Source organism: Aspergillus costaricaensis (assembly GCF_003184835.1).
Source record: "Aspergillus costaricaensis CBS 115574 unplaced genomic scaffold BO79scaffold_8, whole genome shotgun sequence".
NCBI lineage: Eukaryota > Fungi > Ascomycota > Eurotiomycetes > Eurotiales > Aspergillaceae > Aspergillus > Aspergillus costaricensis.
This window is the reverse complement of record NW_020291808.1, coordinates 55483-74428: the sequence shown is the minus strand read 5'-3', so window position 1 is coordinate 74428 and position 18946 is coordinate 55483. Positions and strand designations below refer to the sequence as shown.

General features: G+C 49.4%; 6 protein-coding genes across 6 annotated transcripts; 2 read left to right on the top strand and 4 right to left on the bottom strand.

Moving 5' to 3' along the window:
- Positions 1-2567: 2567 nt before the first annotated feature.
- Positions 2568-4340, top strand: BO79DRAFT_142080 (NDT80 / PhoG like DNA-binding family protein; the record flags this gene model as incomplete). The annotated part of the gene is made up of 2 exons (XM_025678271.1): positions 2568-2617; positions 2690-4340. The coding sequence occupies 2 exons, from the start codon at positions 2568-2570 to the stop codon at positions 4338-4340; spliced, it is 1701 nt and encodes a 566-aa protein (XP_025541878.1).
- Positions 4341-7575: 3235 nt separating this feature from the next.
- BO79DRAFT_78692 (uncharacterized protein) lies at positions 7576-8478 on the bottom strand. Its single transcript, XM_025689745.1, has one exon. It carries the CDS (start codon positions 8273-8275, stop codon positions 7727-7729), a length of 549 nt encoding a protein of 182 aa, XP_025541877.1. The 5' UTR covers positions 8276-8478; the 3' UTR covers positions 7576-7726.
- A 598-nt stretch (positions 8479-9076) lies between these two features.
- On the bottom strand, positions 9077-9351 carry BO79DRAFT_252575 (uncharacterized protein; the record flags this gene model as incomplete). Its single annotated transcript, XM_025685936.1, has 2 exons — positions 9077-9269; positions 9338-9351. The coding sequence occupies 2 exons, from the start codon at positions 9349-9351 to the stop codon at positions 9077-9079; spliced, it is 207 nt and encodes a 68-aa protein (XP_025541876.1).
- Positions 9352-10565: 1214 nt separating this feature from the next.
- On the bottom strand, positions 10566-13615 carry faa4 (long-chain fatty acid-CoA ligase FAA1). Its single transcript, XM_025679464.1, has 6 exons — positions 13424-13615; positions 12757-13276; positions 12660-12685; positions 12201-12596; positions 10997-12141; positions 10566-10944 (listed from the first exon to the last, which is right to left on the bottom strand). The coding sequence occupies exons 2-6, from the start codon at positions 13209-13211 to the stop codon at positions 10855-10857; spliced, it is 2112 nt and encodes a 703-aa protein (XP_025541875.1). The 5' UTR covers positions 13212-13276; positions 13424-13615; the 3' UTR covers positions 10566-10854.
- Positions 13616-14976: 1361 nt separating this feature from the next.
- On the top strand, positions 14977-16263 carry BO79DRAFT_226201 (S-adenosylmethionine-dependent methyltransferase; the record flags this gene model as incomplete). The annotated part of the gene is made up of 3 exons (XM_025683774.1): positions 14977-15037; positions 15164-15325; positions 15425-16263. The coding sequence occupies 3 exons, from the start codon at positions 14977-14979 to the stop codon at positions 16261-16263; spliced, it is 1062 nt and encodes a 353-aa protein (XP_025541874.1).
- Positions 16264-16822: 559 nt separating this feature from the next.
- Positions 16823-18257, bottom strand: BO79DRAFT_141821 (uncharacterized protein; the record flags this gene model as incomplete). The annotated part of the gene is made up of 2 exons (XM_025678263.1): positions 16823-17797; positions 17874-18257. The coding sequence occupies 2 exons, from the start codon at positions 18255-18257 to the stop codon at positions 16823-16825; spliced, it is 1359 nt and encodes a 452-aa protein (XP_025541873.1).
- Positions 18258-18946: the final 689 nt, after the last annotated feature.

Below are 18946 nucleotides of genomic sequence, written 5' to 3'. Positions count from 1 at the left end.
AGCCAAGCCACTTACCACCGATTACTGCACCGTGGTGTGGGTAAGCTTATGCCTTGACAGCACTTGCTACATTCTGCCTCTATTGTAAGATTACCTAGCAAGCCGTTGAGAGATCCTTTCCGTCATGGCTGCCGTGGCGAACATGGAACGCTGAGCACAATCATCTACGGATGCTTCTATGTTTTCTTTTTTTTTTTTTTTTTTTTTTTTTTTTCTTTTTTTTCCCTTTCTAAATCCACGGAATTTCCTTTTTTGTTTGGCTCTTCTTTTCTTCCCTAGATTAGTTCCGTTCACCCCTCTCTGTCGCCCCTTTTACATGAACATGTCGTCTACCTCAGTGGGATCGAATATCTGATCAGCCACAATATCATCGAAGCAGATTTACTTCGAGCACTAGTCGACCTTTGTCATCCTCGGGGATTTGGAAAGGTCCATAATCGCCTGTGTTGATTTCCTTTCAGCGGTTGGTTGAGTCACTGACGGTGTTATAGAATCGCGTCGCTATACCAGGGATCTCGCCAGTTCTAATACCTCCGAATAAGAGCGATAGTGTATGTCGAGGCGCGCGGTTGTAAGACCAACAGGATACTTCACTAACACCTTTCGCTAGCTATCGCCTTTTCAGCTTCTAGCGTACCCCTGTTGGGCGCCGCCCAAGCCTAGCGCTCGCCGGGCGTACTTTTAGTGCTTTAGTTTGCGTTGATTCCAAGGGTCCCAGACGCGAATCGGTCTCCTGCGTCTAGCTTGCTAAGCCAAGATACCCTGATTTACTGATCTACCTTGTCTTGAAATTCGTTTTAACGGCAGTTTGCTAGTTGACTGTCGCAAGGTTGCAAATGAATCACTGTAAGTGGGCTCATTTCTTGTTAGTACCGTTGGGAACTGGGTTTTTGTCACGGTTATGGTTTTCTTTATTACCGCCAGTCTTTCCAAGATACGATCTGAGGAGCGGGCTTTGCACTCGTGACCCAGTTGCGATTTGCTTCTGACAGGCGATCTACATCCGGGGTGACGTTTATTTCTTCCTTTTCGCATCTCAAGCTCTTCTACTCGGTTACACCATTTCAGGCGCTCCGTTCCTCTGGTATTATAATGACATCAGGAAATACTGCTTCCTTGGTCGACAGGGATGGGGGTCCCTATTTCATACCGGGCTGATCAGATAATTTCTGTCCTTTCTTTTTCGTTCCTTCCGGCTTCCTTATTTCCTCGCATTGTTCTTGGTGCATCCCTATGATATTCTCGTTATCCAATTCTGTTTTTTCTTCTCTCCAGTATTGCGCTGTGGATCTTCTCGCTACCGAATGGGACCTGGCAATGCGATCTAATCATGAGCTCTTTCTTAGCAACGCTTCTGCAAAGCACCTTTCCACTGGACGGCCCGATAAACACCGACGGGGACTATACAGGGACATCACGACAATTTTCGAGTTCGACAGGCTTTTCCATGGATGAAGAGGAAAATACCCGAAGGGGCGGTGCTGTTGGCCACCCGCTGGCGCAGCCAGTGTCAATACCAGCTACCAACGGCCTGCGATACAACACACAGCAGCCTGCGATGCAGGAGGTACCGTAAGTTGTCTTTCAATTCGGACTGCCCTTGTGCTCCACTTGGCCCGCTTGCAGCCACTAGTCACAGCTTCTCCCTTCTAGTCCGAACAATCTGAATAGTTGGCCCAACGCCCTCGATTGATTTATTATTCTTTATTATTTTTTCTGTTATTATTATTATTATTATGATTATTATTCCTATTCCTTTTTTCTATTATTCTTTTTCCTTTTTTTTTCGCCTCCTATCCCCCCCTACCCTTGATTATTATCAACAAGATTTTGTCGTGTGCTGTTGATAATAATGATGTTGATGGCAATCTTGATTATTCCCGAATATTTCAAATTTACTCACTTTAGCCCTGGGGGGGGGGTGTTGAGTGGCTTTATTTCATTGTTATTTCTTATTTTCCTTTTTCGATGTTGTTTCCCTTTTTTTTCTTTTTTCCCTTTTCCTTTTTCCATTCTTTTCCGTGTTGAGCGCCTATTTCTCATCATCCATTTTCGTCACTGCTCCCTTCTTTCTTTTTGAATTTCATTTTATTCCTACTCCCTTATTTTTTTTATGTCAAAGTGCCGTCCTCAATGGTCTATACCAAACTGCTGCTTGCATGCGTCTACCTGCTGCTCCCTGGTCGCATTACCGAATCTTTAGCATATCCTCTCGCAAATGATGGCCGCACAGCTCGTTGCTGGTTCATTTATACATGCTGTATGGTCGTGATGCGTTGGGATCCAAGCGTTCTATATCTTGTTTTTCTTCTGCTGTCATCCTCGACGATTATTTTCGGCAATAACCCAGCAGATGCAACAACTTACTGACCTGGGTCTGTTCCTCTAGCTTTCCGACGTCTCCTACCTCCATTCTCATGAGCCCTACTGACACATGCTCTGGTTCGTTTCCCTTTATCTCTCGGTTACCTGTCATCGGCTAACATGCGCCTTCCATCAATATGGTGCGGTGCTTCACAGAAACATTCTCTCCTTCATCGAACTCACTGTATACACATTCTTCAGGAATGTCATACGATAGAATGTCGGATTACAGATCCCATCGGGTGCCCCCACTGTAAGTGTGCCTCAATCTTTGGTTCTTTGTTGACATGCACCGATTGATAAGAAAACTTTGGGACCTGTACAGTCAGCCGCCCGCCAACATGTCACCCAGTCTGCAATCGCAGGGGACAACCGTCTCTGGAAGTACCTCCATTATGGGGCGAAATGATGGGTATCCGGGAGCATACACACTCCATCGAGGACCGTTCCAAGGACCTTTGACAGGTCTTGGGGAAATCAATAGGATCACACCCTTTGGAACAACCCCTCGAGGTGTCATCGAGGGCACTATGGATCGACCTCAGAGTGTGTATATTGGGTCGGGGACTATGTTGATGGACGCCGTCCAGCAACGTTTGCCCCAGCCAGTTGCCGATGCTCCTCCGTTCGGCGAAACTATGGTGATTCAACCCGTCGTCTCCGGAGCTCAAACCATCACTCCTGAGATACAAGCCAAGATACACAAGGGTTTCTTCCAGGTCGATGACAAGTGGACGTGCTATAGACGCAATTATTTCTCAGTCTCGTGTTCGTTTACGTTGCAGCCGTGGTCAAACGCTCCACTATACGTGAAATTGTCGGAGCATGGGCCAGAACGCATTACAAGATTTGCCATGTCAATTTCCGCCGTAGTGAACCAACAAGTCGGGGAAGTTCGGGAATTGGTCCAACACACCCCGAAACGGGACAAGCAATCGGAAAGAAAACCGGGAAAGGTCATATTGCAACCCTCTCAACCTACGCCCTTAGTTCTAGGCCATGGAGCATCACCAAACAGCAGCCAGCATGGGTTTTCGTTGGCCTCACAGTCGGCTGGATTATCGCTGGATTTCGGTGGTTACCCAGGAGCGAGCCAGCCTTCACAGCCGCCAACCCAGCACACGTTTGAGCGAATTCAGTTCCAGAAGGCAACGGCGAACAACGGAAAGCGGCGAGCCCAGCAGCAGTACTATAACCTAGTCGTTGAGCTCTATGCTGAGGTCGCCAGTTCGGTTCCAGGTACCGATACCCAATGGGTCAGAATTGCCAGGCGACTTTCGCATCCAATGGTAGTCCGGGGTCGCTCCCCGGGCCATTACAAAGACGGCCGCCGCGATAGTTCGACCAGCATGGGCCCCGATGGAGGGAGCGGTGGCTCCGGCGATGGAAGTGGAGGGGCTGTCCTACCCCCAGGATTAGGAGCAGGTGCACGGTCTCACTTGGCCCTCATGCCGTACGACTCTTCTCAGCGCGGTGGGCCACATTACGGTCGAACAGATTACCATCAAATGACCGCGCCAGACCAGTCACCGCTAAGCGACAGTCCACACATATCGTCATCCTCGTCATCGGCGTTTGATATTGGACTCATGAATGATAACACCATGGATCCGATGGACTCGATGAAAAGCTCGTCCAGCATGGATACCTATCAGGACTCTAACTATAGCGTTATGAACAACCGAAAGCCGGCAAGCCATTACCGCCATCCACATCCCTCATTCGAGTACGAATCCGTATCCAAAACCAACGAAGAGACCGGCCATGCATTTCCCCAGCCATTTGAGTCGATGGTCTCTATGGTGACGAATAATGATCAGCATGAACCTCCGCATTACCTGAAACAACCCCCTCGGCTAGCTTCTCACCTGTACCAGCACTCTAGTAGTAGTGGCTTTGACCCCGTCTATTCGACTCGCACCGCTGATGGGAGCTCTTATGGTCGATTTACCAACTCCCAAAGTCTGTGCGCTTAGCAGGTCTCTGAAATTTCCCTTTCCATCTCAACCCTTGCGAGCCTTTCATGCACATCTCTTGTGTTGTGTGTGTGTGTGTCCGTCGTTGTCTTTTCCTTTTCTTGCTTATGTTTACATTCTCTAGTTTCTATTATCATTTTGTCATCTCTTTATTTCCCTACTTATTTTTTTTCTTATATCTTTTCTTACTTCCTTTCCTCCTATTCTCACTCTTTGTGATCCAGACGCTTTTGGAAAGCTTTCCTTCCAGTTTCTCATATTACCTGTTCGTGAAGCAGAAAAGACTTGCCCCAGATGAAGTTCTTCTGTCCCGAGCGCCTCACCCTACGTTTGCCGAAATGCGTTGGTTGCATTCGACGGACATCCGATGACTTATGCGTGCCTATAGACTGCGAAGCTGAGCTGACCTGCCCTCTCTCCCATGTTGAAAGAAAGTTGAAATTGCATTACCACGGTGACAACCCCTTTTGGAATCCTTGTGCACCGGGGCTTGTTTCATTCTCTTTGCTTTTCCTTCGCCCCACTTATTTTTTTCTTTCTTGTCTCCAGCCTGTCAATTTCCTTCTCTCTCCTCCCCTCCCATTCGCAACCCCCTATTGATGCTGCCTCCGGAAGGACCAAAGGGATGATGCATTACTTCCATTCCCTGTTTACAACAGACGGGGCCCAAAACATCTGAGTTTCTACATGTAGACGAGACTTGAATTTTCCTTTTCCAGAAAGGCCAAAAAGAAAACATAAATACTATTTACTATGATTTTGGACTTATTAATATTCTGATGCTAAAACAAACTACTAAAGAAACTTCGTTTTAGAATTACGAACCAACAGGAAGGCTAAAACCGAGTGTCTCTCGCATAGTGGAGAATTTCGGGACCATTCGAGAAACCGGCGAACGAAGATAGTAATAATTCGCATGCGAGACCCAGCCTGCCAGGGAGAAGGATTATAGTTCGCCGGGAGGGGGTAATAATTGGTTACTGCCGGGGTAGAATTTTCTCCGATATGCTGCCCTACTTGGCCCAGCCAGGTATGCCGCTGTCAAGTCAATCCAATCTCAACTAACTAACCCTGTTCGCTGCATGCGGAGAGGGGGTGTGTCTTGAAACCAGAACCAGAACCCCATGCACGGAAAAAGCAATATGGAAGGGTACGAAGAAACCCAACGAAGCGGATCTCTCATATTATTCCTAAATAGGAATTGAACGTACAGATAACATGAATTGACAATGAATCAATGAAAGAGGGGGGAAGAGAGAGTGTGTGAGAGAGAGGGAGGGGAGCCGGGTAAGGGACAACGGATTGAGATCCGAGACTTCTAGTTATGCAGTATGCCGTAATTGATAGATGATCGATAGTACCAAGATTAGTAGATGATCATCATCATGCTTCTAGGTCACAGCCGTGGCAAATCCCGCGGTAAACTCAAGGACATGTATTTACCTATTTGAATAGAGGTCAGGGAGAGGATCAGGGAGGGGAGAGGGTGGGGGGGGAAGCTGCGTGAGGAGGGAATTGGTGGTGGTGGTGGTGGTGGTTAAGGGAGGTGTGTGAGAGGGAGAGTGCGGGACAGAGAGAACAAGCCATTAACGACCCCGAGCCGCCCGGATCTCAGGCCAGATGACGAGGGAAGATCGACGAAGGGACCGAAGCCCCATCCTTTCATTTGTTGTTGCCGAGTTTGGCGGTCGGTCACCGACAGCCATTGAGGAGGAGGGTGGGAGTTAATTCCCAGTAAGTAATTTGGTGGCAGACATGCCTAATAGGTACATACACTACTACTAGTTTGTGGTAGTAAGTAAGTTACGTTACTAGTAGTAGTTAGTGGGTGGATGATTGTTGTGACGGAAGATCGATGGATGGGAATCGATCGTTTAGTTTACGGTTAGTTTTAGTTTTTAGTTTAGTTTTTTTTTTAGTTTTTCAGTTTACGGGGAAAGATTTCCTGGGGGTGGAGTTACTCTCGGTAACTACTGATACGTACTACCAACTTACCGTACAGACGCGCTTGCCCGAAACCAAATCAACCAACACACACTTACTTACTTCTACTTCCACTTGCTGGTTGCTGGTTGCTGGTTGCTCCATACATACTACTTACTCCCGAAACTCACATTACTCCCCCTCCTGTACTTCCTCCCACCTACTTACGCTGCCAGACTCAGCAGGAATGAATGAATGAAGAACCAAAGAATAATAGACTGCAATAACAGACACCCATGCTAGAAGCAATGGAGAGAGAAAAGGGAAAGAAGATAGGGCCAATCACTCCTTCTCCTTTTTCCCGCGGCTTTTCCTTTGTTGTCGATATGCCGGAAGGGAAAGGAGATCCTTTTTCCGCCTCACCGGCACCATCCTGGCTGCTTGTCTGTCTGTCTGTCTGTCTTTCTGTCTTTCTCACACTACTGCCTAGTCACAAACTAACTATCTACCTATCGATCTATTAGGTGAGCTCACTCCTGACTTGCTAGCTTGGGTAGCCAGTTCATCCACTACTATCTATACATACAGCACGCCAAGGTGCCCCGGGTAGAGTAAGTAATTGTCCCCTGAGCATGGCTCTTCCTGCGAACCTCATCAGCCGGTGTCCACCTCAACATCACATCTCATCTCATCCATGTCTCTCTGTTGCTTCCCGCCTTTTTTCCCTTGGGCCCCATATTGTCGCCCCCCACGTCAGAAGTCCCTGGTCCTTCCATGGCTGCAGGTGACGGCACTCGAGCGACGTCAAAAGGAAGATGCAACTAACGCGACGATCATCCCACCAATGCGTTCCATGATCGACCGGGCATACATTAGGCCGCTGATTAAATCTCGTTAGTGAGCGTGCATGCTCTCTCCCCTTTTAGCGCCTCCCATCGATGCTCCCCATCGCGGCGGCAAGTGTAGCTAGCCTACTGGGTACTATCCAGGATATCCAGCCTCCAAGCCTTCGGGTACAACTCCATCTCCATGCGGGATGACCGCTCGCTCCAAGCGCTGACGGGCGCGTCTGTCTGGTTGAGCCACTCCTTCCAAACCCTTGGGCTTCTCGGCACGTTCCGGAGTCATCCTGACCCGACACTTGTTTTCCCTTTGGTCTGAATATCAGCCTGCAAGGACTACACCATCGCCGTACTTTCGGACCCGATAAATTCTAATCTGCCGGTCCTTATCTCTCTCACTCTCTCTAGTGATGCATCTGCATCCATCTCATCGGGAAAAAGAAACGCGAGAATCATTTAATCCATACTACACAACATGTCTCCTTCCGTCGACCATCCAGGCGCCATAAGCAGCAGCCCCCACCCCCCAACAGATTTCGGCAGCGTGGAATTATTGTCCGTCCCAATAGACTATGCAGAACCAAAGCAATGATAAACCATCTCACACCAACCGGACACGCTTCACCTTTCCAGTGGTTTCCAACCTCTGTAATGCCCGCAGGCGGGGTCCCCGATGGCTACCAAATACTCCAAGCATTGCTGAGGCAATATTGGCTTCCCTAGAATGGCCCACCATGCACGTCGTACAAGGGAGGGGGTGAATGACCCGGGCAAAACTGATGGGGCCCAAGCCTTGCAAGCCACAGAAGGCCTGGTAATTTTGACCGACAGAAGTACGGTCTGGTAGAGGGCGGCCAACGAGAACGCCGCAATGTCCCTTTGGACAACTCTCCGGATCGTTGTGCAACCGTTGCATCCAATCTGCGTCAGTTTCACCGCACCAACGTCAGCGCCCAACGCAATGTATGAAACTTGTCGATTTGCCCTTTTCAACGGCCAGGGCTCCAGTCGCTGCCACTTCCATGCGCGCCCCCTACTCTTCCCACGGGCGAGTCGATGGGATGCAACCCGCCCCACCCATCTTCCTGGAGCAGTTGATGTCGCAGATTGGAGCCTTCGGAGTCTTGCATGCAATAGCCGAGCAGTATCTGAGTCAAATAGGGACCCCATGTTCGTCTGTACGTCAAATGATCCTGGGTCGCTGATCTCACTCCGTTGGATTCTGCTCGGAACCTGAGACCATGGTCCCAGTGTCGATTGTAATCCCTGGAAAGAGAAAGTCTACCAGCCATGCGAGCCCCCTGTCGAGTGCTGACAAGGCTGTTTTTCGTGTCAACATTGGTCTTTTATGGCCAACCCCCTTTACGAGCTGGTGAAGATACTGTCCCAGACAAACCTTTTTTCTTTCCGTAGATCATACCCTGTCACATCACCCTGCGCTGAGCTGCGTGGAGATTGTCTCATTTCCTTCTTTCGCCCTTTACTCGCTCAATTGCTTGCTTCGACCCCTACAAGCATCGGCTAACTGCCAGCGCAACTCTCTGGGTTCTTCATGGGCTCGTCAGCTAGTCGTCTCAAGACTTCTCCCGACATTGCATGCATGAAAATTCTGTTCCACGAAACGGCCTCCGGATGTTGTGTCCCGCCAACAAACTTCTGACAAGGCTAGACACACGACAAGAATTGAGCATCTGCTCCCCCTCCCTCATTTCCTGCCTCCTGCTGCAACTCGCCTAACTCTCCTTCTGACTCAAATGCCGCCTATCTGCTTCTGCCTATTTTTATTCTGGCCTATTCCCGTCCCCAGCTTCAACTCGCAAGAACATGTGAAAGACGCCCATTGGTGTTTCAAAGAAACCGGTCAAGGCGGCCTGCATCTGCGATAACCAAATGTTGGGCTGCTGACGTCTCAACCCAGACCCCCGAAACCCCATTACCGTAGCCGAGAGTACCCGCCTCCATCTGCATCACCTACTTTACATCTTTCTCGACTCTCGATATCCGGACAGCCAGTTTCCGATCCAACTCCTCCTGTTCCTCCTTGGTAGGCGCCATACCCATAGCATTTTCCACTTGCGGCGAAGCCCAAAGCCCAATCGACGCCCAGGCCATCACGCCGATTCCGAATAGAGCTCTCGTTTTGGGCGAGAGGGACCGATATGAGCTGTGTGGTGCGTATCTCACAGTCAGCGTAAAGCTATTTCCTCATTAGATTTGTAATAGACCACCCACCTCCAGAAAGACATCCTTGTAAGTAAAAAAGGTAAATATACGAGAAACGGATGTTAAGAATGTAATCAGGCACCAGGTAAGTAAGGTAGTTCCACTCAATTGTTCTTTTGCAGTCCGGAAAGGTTGCGAATCGAGCTCTCGTCGGCAGTAACTTGGAATACCAACTAGTCTCGATACGGTTTAGTCAAATGGCGTTCAATTCCGCCTTCCTATTACGTCCCAGTCAATATAGCGCCAGGAACCATCGAATTAACGAAATGACCTGTATCTTCATCCCCTCTTTCAGACACATCAGAAAGAAAACAAAAGAAAAGAAAAGAGGAAAGAAGGATTGATCTGACATATTACCCATCACAAGAAGCATGCACTGCATGTAAATCACTCAAGATAGAAAATAAGATTTCGGCAAAGAGACGTATATCATACTTGAGACTTAAGTAGATCCTCTAGATCAATTCTACATAGCAATTTCCTCAGCAAAATAACACTACCTACCTAGTCATGAAATTACTGAAATAGTAGATCATGAATCATATCATATACTATAATGATAACCCAGTAACATCTATTCAATAGTAAACAAGTTGACTCATGCGTTGCAGCAGCTATCTACTGTAATACTACGTAGTCTACCAGTACTTAGTACTAAATATTACTCGCTCTGTGATATCTATCTATCTAGCTAGCTAGTTATCTACCTATACTATCTATCATCTTACGTGAAACTGAAACTTGGCTATTAACACCAGTACTAGTATCCATGATATGGACTCTCAATAGTATATCTACCTGCAGGGAATACTATATAGCATATAGATAGATAGATAGGGACTTTATACTACCTTCATATCAAATGTGGGTTGTGGATTATTCCGTTTAGGAGAGGAGATAGTTAGATGATACTACTTATGTATGTATGGTACGAGTTATCCTACTACTACTTAATTAGACTGTACAGTAGATATCTATCTTATTAACTTTTACTTTCGATGGTAAACTAGTAACTAATGGTTTTAGGGAGACTATTACAGGGACTAGGTTAGTGTCGAGAGATAAGGAAAAGGGTAGATGTAGAGATAAGAGATAGTAGGAATAGGGGATGAAGCTAGGACATGTCCATCTATCGATCTATTGAGTCGTTGCATCTCGATTTGGGACATTTTTTGTCTGCTTCATATAGCTGCTACTGGTAATTTACGAACGAGGTAGAGTTGAATGAAAATTGATGAATTTTATATGGCATAGACACACCGGGATGAGTGAGTATCACATCGAGAGTTAGCTAAGCGGAGACATACACACACGAAGAAAGGAGAGAACATGATACATGTATATCATAGAACAACAGAAGTCGAAGAGAAAACGAAATTAGCAGGATCAAAAAATCATGCGAGCCGAACAGAACAGTTGCTGAGGGATATAGAGGATATACTAATTAAGCAGGCATAAGATATGCGGCTGATCGAGATGAGATGAGGGTTCGCTGTGCGCGGACTTGAGTTATAATCGGTGGTGTTTTATTTCTTGCCGTAGGCACGGTCAATGTCCTCCTGGAAGCGGTTGAGGATCTTCTTGCGCTGGAGCTTTTGAGCGGCAGTCATGAAGCCCTGTCATTAATTAGTATACCGTTCAATGGAAGCGAAGAGATGTAAAACTTACGTTCTGAGGGGTCCATTCCTCGTCGGAGAGGACGACACCGTTGATGATCTCAATACCCTTCAGACCACCGGCCTTACCAGCGGTCTGGAGCTGCTTGAGGACAATAGACTTCAGCTTCTCGTTGTGGACGAGAGACTCCAGAGAGTCGCCCTCGATGCCGTTGTCGTTGGCCAACTTCTTCAGGGTGGCTTCGACAGGGACAATGATAGCAACGGGCTTGTCCTGATCTTGGGCGGCGTAGACGCAGATGTTGCCGACCACGGGGGAAGAGCGATAGATAGACTCGAGCTTCTCCAGAGCAATGTATTCACCGTTGAGGGTCTTGACGAGGTTCTTCTTGCGGTCGATGATCTTGAGATGGCCAAGGTGGTCGAACTCGCCGATGTCACCAGTCTTGAACCATCCATCATCGGTGTAGGCCTCCTTGGTCTCCTCCTCGTTCTGCCAGTAGTTGCTGCTGACACTGCCTCCACGAATGTAGATTTCTCCCTGAGGGGGAGTGTTCTTCGTAAAGTAGCCGGCATCCGGGAAATCAACCAGCTTGACCTCGATAGAGGCGGGGATTTCACCGAGCGCGTCAGGGTTCCAGGCCATCGGGTCGTTCAGGGCACCCATGGCGGAGGTTTCGGTCAGACCGTAGCCGCTGATCATGGGGGCAACGGCCATGGACAGGAATTTTTGCGTGTCCTTGGAGACCGGGCCACCACCGTTCATCATGATCCGTAGCCGGCCACCAGTAGCTTCCTTGAGCTTGCGGAAGGCCACAGAGTCCAGGAACCAGGCTCCCGTGTCAGCGCCGGGGAATCCAGCAGTCATGAGGAAGTTCTTGGCAGACATGGCACCCCAGAAGATGCTCTTGATGAGGAAGTTGTTCTTGTTCAGGTTGTTGAGCACACCCTTCTTCACAGACTCCCACACAGCCGGAACACCGACCAGGATGGTAGGCTTGAATTCGCGGATATCACCCTTGCAGTTGCGCATGGAAGCGTCAGACAAGGTGCGAGGGTTGCCGTAACCCATGGTACCACCCCAGAAGAGACAGAGGTTCTCGAACATGAATTCCAGAATGTGCGCTTGGGGGAGGTAGGTGAGGAGAGCATCCGAGGGACCGATGTAAGGGCCGACAATCTCGTGGATACCGGCAGCTAGGTAGGAAGTTGGCGTTAGCGGCGACTGACCAAAGGCATCTTGAGTAGCAACTTACTTGCGGCGATAACGTTCGCATGCGTCAGAGAGACACCCTTCGGGGGGCCGGTAGAACCAGAGGTGTACATGATACAGCAAAGGTCTTCAGGAGCCGGGGGGACGGGATCCACGGGGTTCTCTTCACCCAGCTTCCGCAGCTCCTCGAGACTCATGACGTTCAGGTAGTCATACTCGGTCTTGAGACGGTCCAGGTGTTCCTTCTTGGGCTCCTGGTCGGTGTTGTAGATGACGTGCTTGATGGACTTGACATCCTTCAGGACGTTGGCCACGGAGGGAATGAGAACGGGATCGCAGAAGATGGCGGCACTGGATGTCTGGACCAAAGAGTGCTTCAATCCCTCCTCACCCAGGGTATCGTATGCGGTGACAATGGTCAGGGACTGAGATGCGGAACCTGTTCACAAGAACTGCGATTAGTTGCCGACCAATGAGCCAAGGTGGATGTTTGGGCACAAACCGTGTGACATGGCCAGCCAATGTGCACTGCGGAAAAAGAAAAAGACGCAACGTCAGCATTCCTCATGTACTTCGGTAAAGCTCAACTGCAGACTCACCTAGTTGCGCCGTAAAGGTGGATCTTGTCGGGCTTCTCCAAACCGAGCTTTCGCAATCCACAGCCGAGCTCCAGGGCCAGCTTCTCGTATTCGACAAAGCTCTTGTAGCTGTAGCCACTCATCTCAAAGTAGGTCCACTGCTTGTCGACCTCCTTCTCGACACCGTCGACGACCTTCTTGACCTTCTTGTTCTCGACATGGGTCTTGACCAAGTGACGAGTTCCGACGGCCTTCGCATTGCCGTAAACACGCGCGGAGCGGCGGAAGACATCGTAGGTAGTTCCGACATCCTCAGCCGGGCGAAGGATGAGGCCATTCTTGGCGGCGGGCAGTCGACGAGGAATGGTCTCGCCCTCAACCGGCTCGTATCCAGGAGCCTCTACGGAGAACGGAGGCTTCTTGTACATGCGCGGTTGGATGCGAAGCTCTTGGAGCTCCTTCTTGGACATCGGCATCTTGGTGGTGGGACAAGGAATCTAGACGGAGGGAACGGGAAGACAGGATCTGTAGGGGACTTGGTCTGTCCAACACAGAATGGGGTGTGGTGGTCAGTCGATGTTGGAGAATTTAGGTTCGGTCTGAACGAATACGGCAATGGAAAAAGCAACAGCACAGAGAGACGGGAACCGGAGGAAGAGGGACGGAGCGCAGAACTCAAAAGACTTACGGGAGTGCAGAACCACACTGACGGACTGCAAACCGGGGGTGGATGAGGTTGCAGGTGGAGCCTTTAGCAAGAAAGACAAGAAGCCTTCCAAGGCGGGAGATATTGCGGGGAGAAAATACGGGCGGTAGATGAAAAGGGACCCGAATGAGATGGGGGTAAAAAGGGAAGAGAAGAAGAGGGGGGGGGGGGAATAGAAAGGGAAGTTGGAGAAGAGGAGGAGGTAGTGGAGGAGGAGAAGTAGCAGCAGCACCAGAAGAGGAGAAGATGAAGCTGCAGATCGGAAATGAAGTCAGAGCGAGAGAGAGTATTTGTTGTGGCTGGACGGAAGGTCAAGGCGGTCCCCCCAGTTATTAAGTTAAGTTGCTTTCTCTGGCTCGTCCGCCACCTCCGGTTACAATGACGGATGGGTCAAAGTCCCTTTTTGCGATCCTTCTTCTTCCCCTGCACATCGTGTTCCTTGGTTCTATGATATGGTCTGGTTTTACTGGCTATTCAACTGATTTCTCCGCTCTCGCAATGCGCTACAATGGTTGCGATCGTGACAACGCTCTCCCCTTGAGGCCACGACTACTGTACCAGACTACCAGTAGTACCTCGCCTACTACTACTAGGCTCATGCATCGTCTAGATCGGTCGGGAATCTGAATGCAACATCATAAAGTACTAGCCGCGGTCCAGCGCGACAGCCGACAGCTTCAAGGTTCTGACACACACACACGGGGAAGAGCAGGGGATCATAGGGACAGACACAAACACAAACACAAACTATGGAGCTTGTCAAGCTGCCCCGACATGACAGCAGTTAGTACAGTAAGCAGACTAGATTTACTACGTACCTATAGCCAAGGAGAGATATATGAACTAATTGAATCCACAATTCCAGAGATTCCCGCCCAGATGACGGCATAAGAAGCCTCTAGAGTTCAAGGGATTCGCAGTTCATGATTCAAGAAAAGCGATCGGAAAGTCTCGGTCGCGGGCTAAGCCCAGTTCCGCTTTTGTTGGGATTCCCATCGTCACCCTACAAATAACTATTAGCTATCTAGGACGTACTCAGGCACCAGACATTCAGTCCAAAGACTATTGGCAATTAACTTTGTCATGACCTCCTTCATCCACTTATGCATCAACCCCCTTATGCAGTCGCAGCATACATGAAGAAACGTTTTAGGGATCTCTGCGGTGTGACTGTGAGACCCCCTTCCCGCCAACCAATCAGAATGCCAGCCGTTACAATGCTGGAAAACTTCCCGTCGGTCAGAACCACCGCAAATTCAGTATCATCACAATTCTTCATCCATTGCAAGCCCTTGTTGCAGTCAAAACTTCAATTCCCCCGTTTCACACCCTGGTTGATCTCCGTTGTACAACGCCCGACACTACAGATGAAATTTCGATTGACAGAGTACATGATTACTATTAACTGACCAGGACAGCCAATAATAGAAGCAAACAAGCCTACCCTAAGTGGGAACTGAAACACTCAAAACACATACCCTCTGTATACCTAGTAGACACTAGACAGACAGACACACATTCTATCTGAAGAAACCATGGATCTCCTCACAAACTTCCTCACCACCATCGGCGAAGAAGTCGAAGACGCAGAAGAGGGTATGTTCCCATGCCATGCTCGATTGCAATATCATCATAGCGTGTATACCTATATAAGCTACTATGAACACCCCGTATACCACACATAATAACCATTGAGACCAAAAACCATTTTCAAACAAATAGAATCCTTCCTCCTCTTCTCCCAAGACATCCCCTCCGCCAACCTAGGGTTCGTCGACTCCCGCGCCACAACCATCGACCTGACCATCCACGACCAAGACTATACCATTCATCAATCTCCAACTCTGCTATCATCTTCCAGAGCAGGTGGTACAACCGGTGCAGGTAAGTAAACCATTCACCATTACCCTCCCTCATCATCATCTTCATCATCACAGCAATACCCCAAAACCAACCAATCTAATATGATATGATATAAAACAGTCCTCTGGAAAATCACCCCCCTCATCGCAGAATGGCTCTCCAACAACACCACAACCACCAAGAATACCACCCCCAACCCCCTCTGGACACACAACATCCTAACCCCCACCTCCACCATCGTCGAACTAGGCAGCGGCATCTCCGCCCTCCTAGCCCTATCCCTCTCACCAAAGATAGCCCACTACATCGCCACAGACCAGGAATACGTGCAGAGATTATTCCGCCAGAATCTGGATGAGAACACCATTACCACTTCTTCTTCTACCGCTGGAGGTAGTAGTAAATCTTCCAAGTCGGGGAAGAAATCCACCAAAGCGTCAGCCTCCTCAGCAGCTCGGAAATCCCACCAGGGACATGCGACTGGATCTGGGAACGGTAATGGGAATGGGAATGTGATATTCACATCCCTAGATTGGGAGTTGGATGTTGCGGGATCGCTTAAGGAGGGGTTGGGATTATGTACTACCACTACTGTGGATGGTAGTGAAGAGGGTGGGGGGGAGGAAGATAAAGGCTTCGACGTGGTGGTATCATGCGATTGTATCTACAACGATGCGTTGGTAGCGCCGTTCGTGCGCACGTGTGCGGATTTGTGTCGGCTGAGGCCGGTGTATACTCCCGCTGGTACTGAGGGGAGGGGCTCTAGTGGAACAGGAAGTGGGGGGAGGACGCCGACGGTGTGTGTGATTGCGCAGCAGCAGCGGTCGCCGGAGGTGTTTGAGGCGTGGTTACGGGAGACGTTGAGGGTGTTTCGCGTGTGGAGGGTGAGTGATGAGATGTTGGGGGAGAAGTTGATGTCTGGGAGTGGGTATTTGGTGCATGTTTTGGTTTTGAGGTAGATCTAGACTGGAGATGGACTGAATGATATGTCTTTCATGGACTATGGACATGGCCTGGGCTGTGGAACTATTTTGAAACGAGACTCATGTCTCTCAAACTGCATCGTTCCGGCCAGAAGCTAAACAGCTATGCATGTATAAACATCCCAAAGCAGTATGGACATTCTTGTGGGAAGCAAGAGCAAGAAAATAACAGACACAATAACTGTGCACCCGGGGTTCAAGATATCATCTTTGACTGGGGATTATAAAGGGTATAGAATGTACTAGTGATTGGAGGCATAGGCATGGATGGGCATGTGTAGAAGAGAGAATCCCCATCAATCCAAGCATACATGGAAAGAGGGTCAATCATTGCGACAAGAGTAAGACATTACATTATTAATGAACGTGCACAAGGCCTCCCACAAATAGAAAAGAGGGTATTGACGCAAGAGCTGCATATGAACAGAATCAGAAAAGCATGCTCGGACTATGCAAGGTGATAAAAATGTAAGTTTTGCCTGGTCACAGGCTAACGCAATGAAAATAACCAGTAATTATGATGTATTTGTATATATTACTTTGCCTCGGTTGTGTCTTTAGGGTCAGTATTCTCTTTCTCGGTCTCATGTGGCCGAGGGAACTCGGCCTCGTCCTTGATCGAGGGCTTTTGATCCGGGGACGCCTGGATTGGTGCCTCAGCCGGCCGAGGCGGGATTGAGCTTAGTCGCCCCCGGGGTTCATCCTCCGGGTCGCGATCGATAATCGACGAGATGGATTGCTTAGTTGAGCCGTTCATTCTCGGCACTGGTATTTGCTCCGGCGCCGGAGGCATAGTCACCGGCGGCGCAGGCAGTGTCCTATCTGAGGCCTCCGTTTTCACAGGGACCTCCCGACTCTCCTCCTCATCTGACGCAGAAGAATATTCCATCTCCTGCTGATATCCCTCGCCATCCGCAGGTCCCGATTCCAGGCGACTTTCTTCAGTAGATGCCCGGTTCACGGTAGCCACGGGTGGCAGCGGAGCGTTAGGATCAAACACTATACCGCACACCTCAAGCGCCCGGGATTGACTGCCCAGGCTACGATCCTTGTGCTTTTTGGTCAAATGGCACATGAAGCCATGCAAGGTCACGAAGTCGGCCTTGCCGCAGCCCGTAACAGGGCATGTGAGATACACCAAGCTGCCGTCCGACGGCCGCTTCCAGAGCGCCCGTCCAGAAGGGTCATGCGCGGCCGGACGTCCATGACGCTCCCCCCAAGCTTCAACGTTCTTTATGGTATATTTTTGTTTCCGTCTGATCGACGTGGCACCGGTAGGATCATGGTGAATGTGTTGCGGTGGAGGATGGGGCGGTGCCGCTTGTGCTGGCGGGGGAATTGGACGAGGCTCCGGAGGGCTCTGTTGCTTGAAGAATGCAAGGGTGGTCGCTGCATTGGTTTCCGATAATCGGCGAGGCGGCGTTGGTCGAAGCGGCGGAGAGTCCAGACTTGCATTAAATCCCAGTCCCATTGACTCCCGCTTAATTCGTTTCCGTTGCCTACGCAGTTCCTGATTTGTAGGCAAAAGAATCCATGTCAGAGTTGAAACGGTGGGGAAATTTTATATCACAACCTAATAACCATACCTCTTCTTCTGCTTCCGCATTTTCAGTCATCCTACGAAACTCCTCGTCCTCTCGCTTCCGGATGGCGAGAAGATGACTACGGGCCGCCATGCGAGCCGCCTCTTCATGTTCCAGTTGCCTGAGGCGAGCCTCAATATGATCTATCTGAAATGGTTGACCCGGCGGACCAGGTGCAGGCGGACCCTGTTCCTGCAGTGGAGGGGGGTGAAAAGGACGAAATTGATGATGGGCAGGCATCATATGTTCTGGCGGGATTGGTTGCGGCGGATTCATTGCGATTGGATGGAAACGGGGGAGGCTCATAGTGTTGACATGATGTCCGGGGGCACCTCCGTTCATGCCATTCTCGTGCACGGGTGCTACAGGAGGTGCTGCAACTGTCATGGTAGAGAAGACTGAAGAAGAGAAATCCAGTCAGAGAATTAGTTGATCCAATCTACCGCTTTTGAGTCCTGGCATGCACATGGAAACTTTGTTGGAGAGTGCAGATGATATGACTCGGAGAGGGGGGATGGAGCGGAAGAAAAAGCAGCAGGAAATGAGATCTGAGGAATGGCTGAATAAGATGAAAGAGGGGAGAGGGAGAAAGAGAGGAACGAAGGAGTACAAAGTGTGTAAGGCAGGGTGAGAAAGGGAGATGCGAGAGGGAGTCGAAGGAGAGAGGACAAAAAAGGGAAGAAGTTTATGACTGGATGATAAGAAGAGGATACAATGGGCTAGTTGGCAGAGGGAGAAAGAGGCCAAGGCTTCGTGGAGAAGGACCAGAATGCGTGGCAGATGTAGAGTTTGGGGTATTGACGAGAGCAAGTAGCAAAAGAGAAAGAGAGGGACTTACACTTGCAGCAAATAATCAGAAGAATAGAATGTCAAACGCAGCCAAGGACTACTTCCACCAAGCAGAGAAGAAAAAGAGGCCGCTAGTGCGATGCACCTTGCCCGTTTTTTTGTTTTCTCTCACCAGGAAATTTCCCGCGGTTTTTCCCTCGAATGTTCGGTTGAGATGGTTGTCAACCCACTAGAGTTGAGGGACAAATGCAGAGTGGTTAACGGTTAAGCAAGGGATCCAATGGATT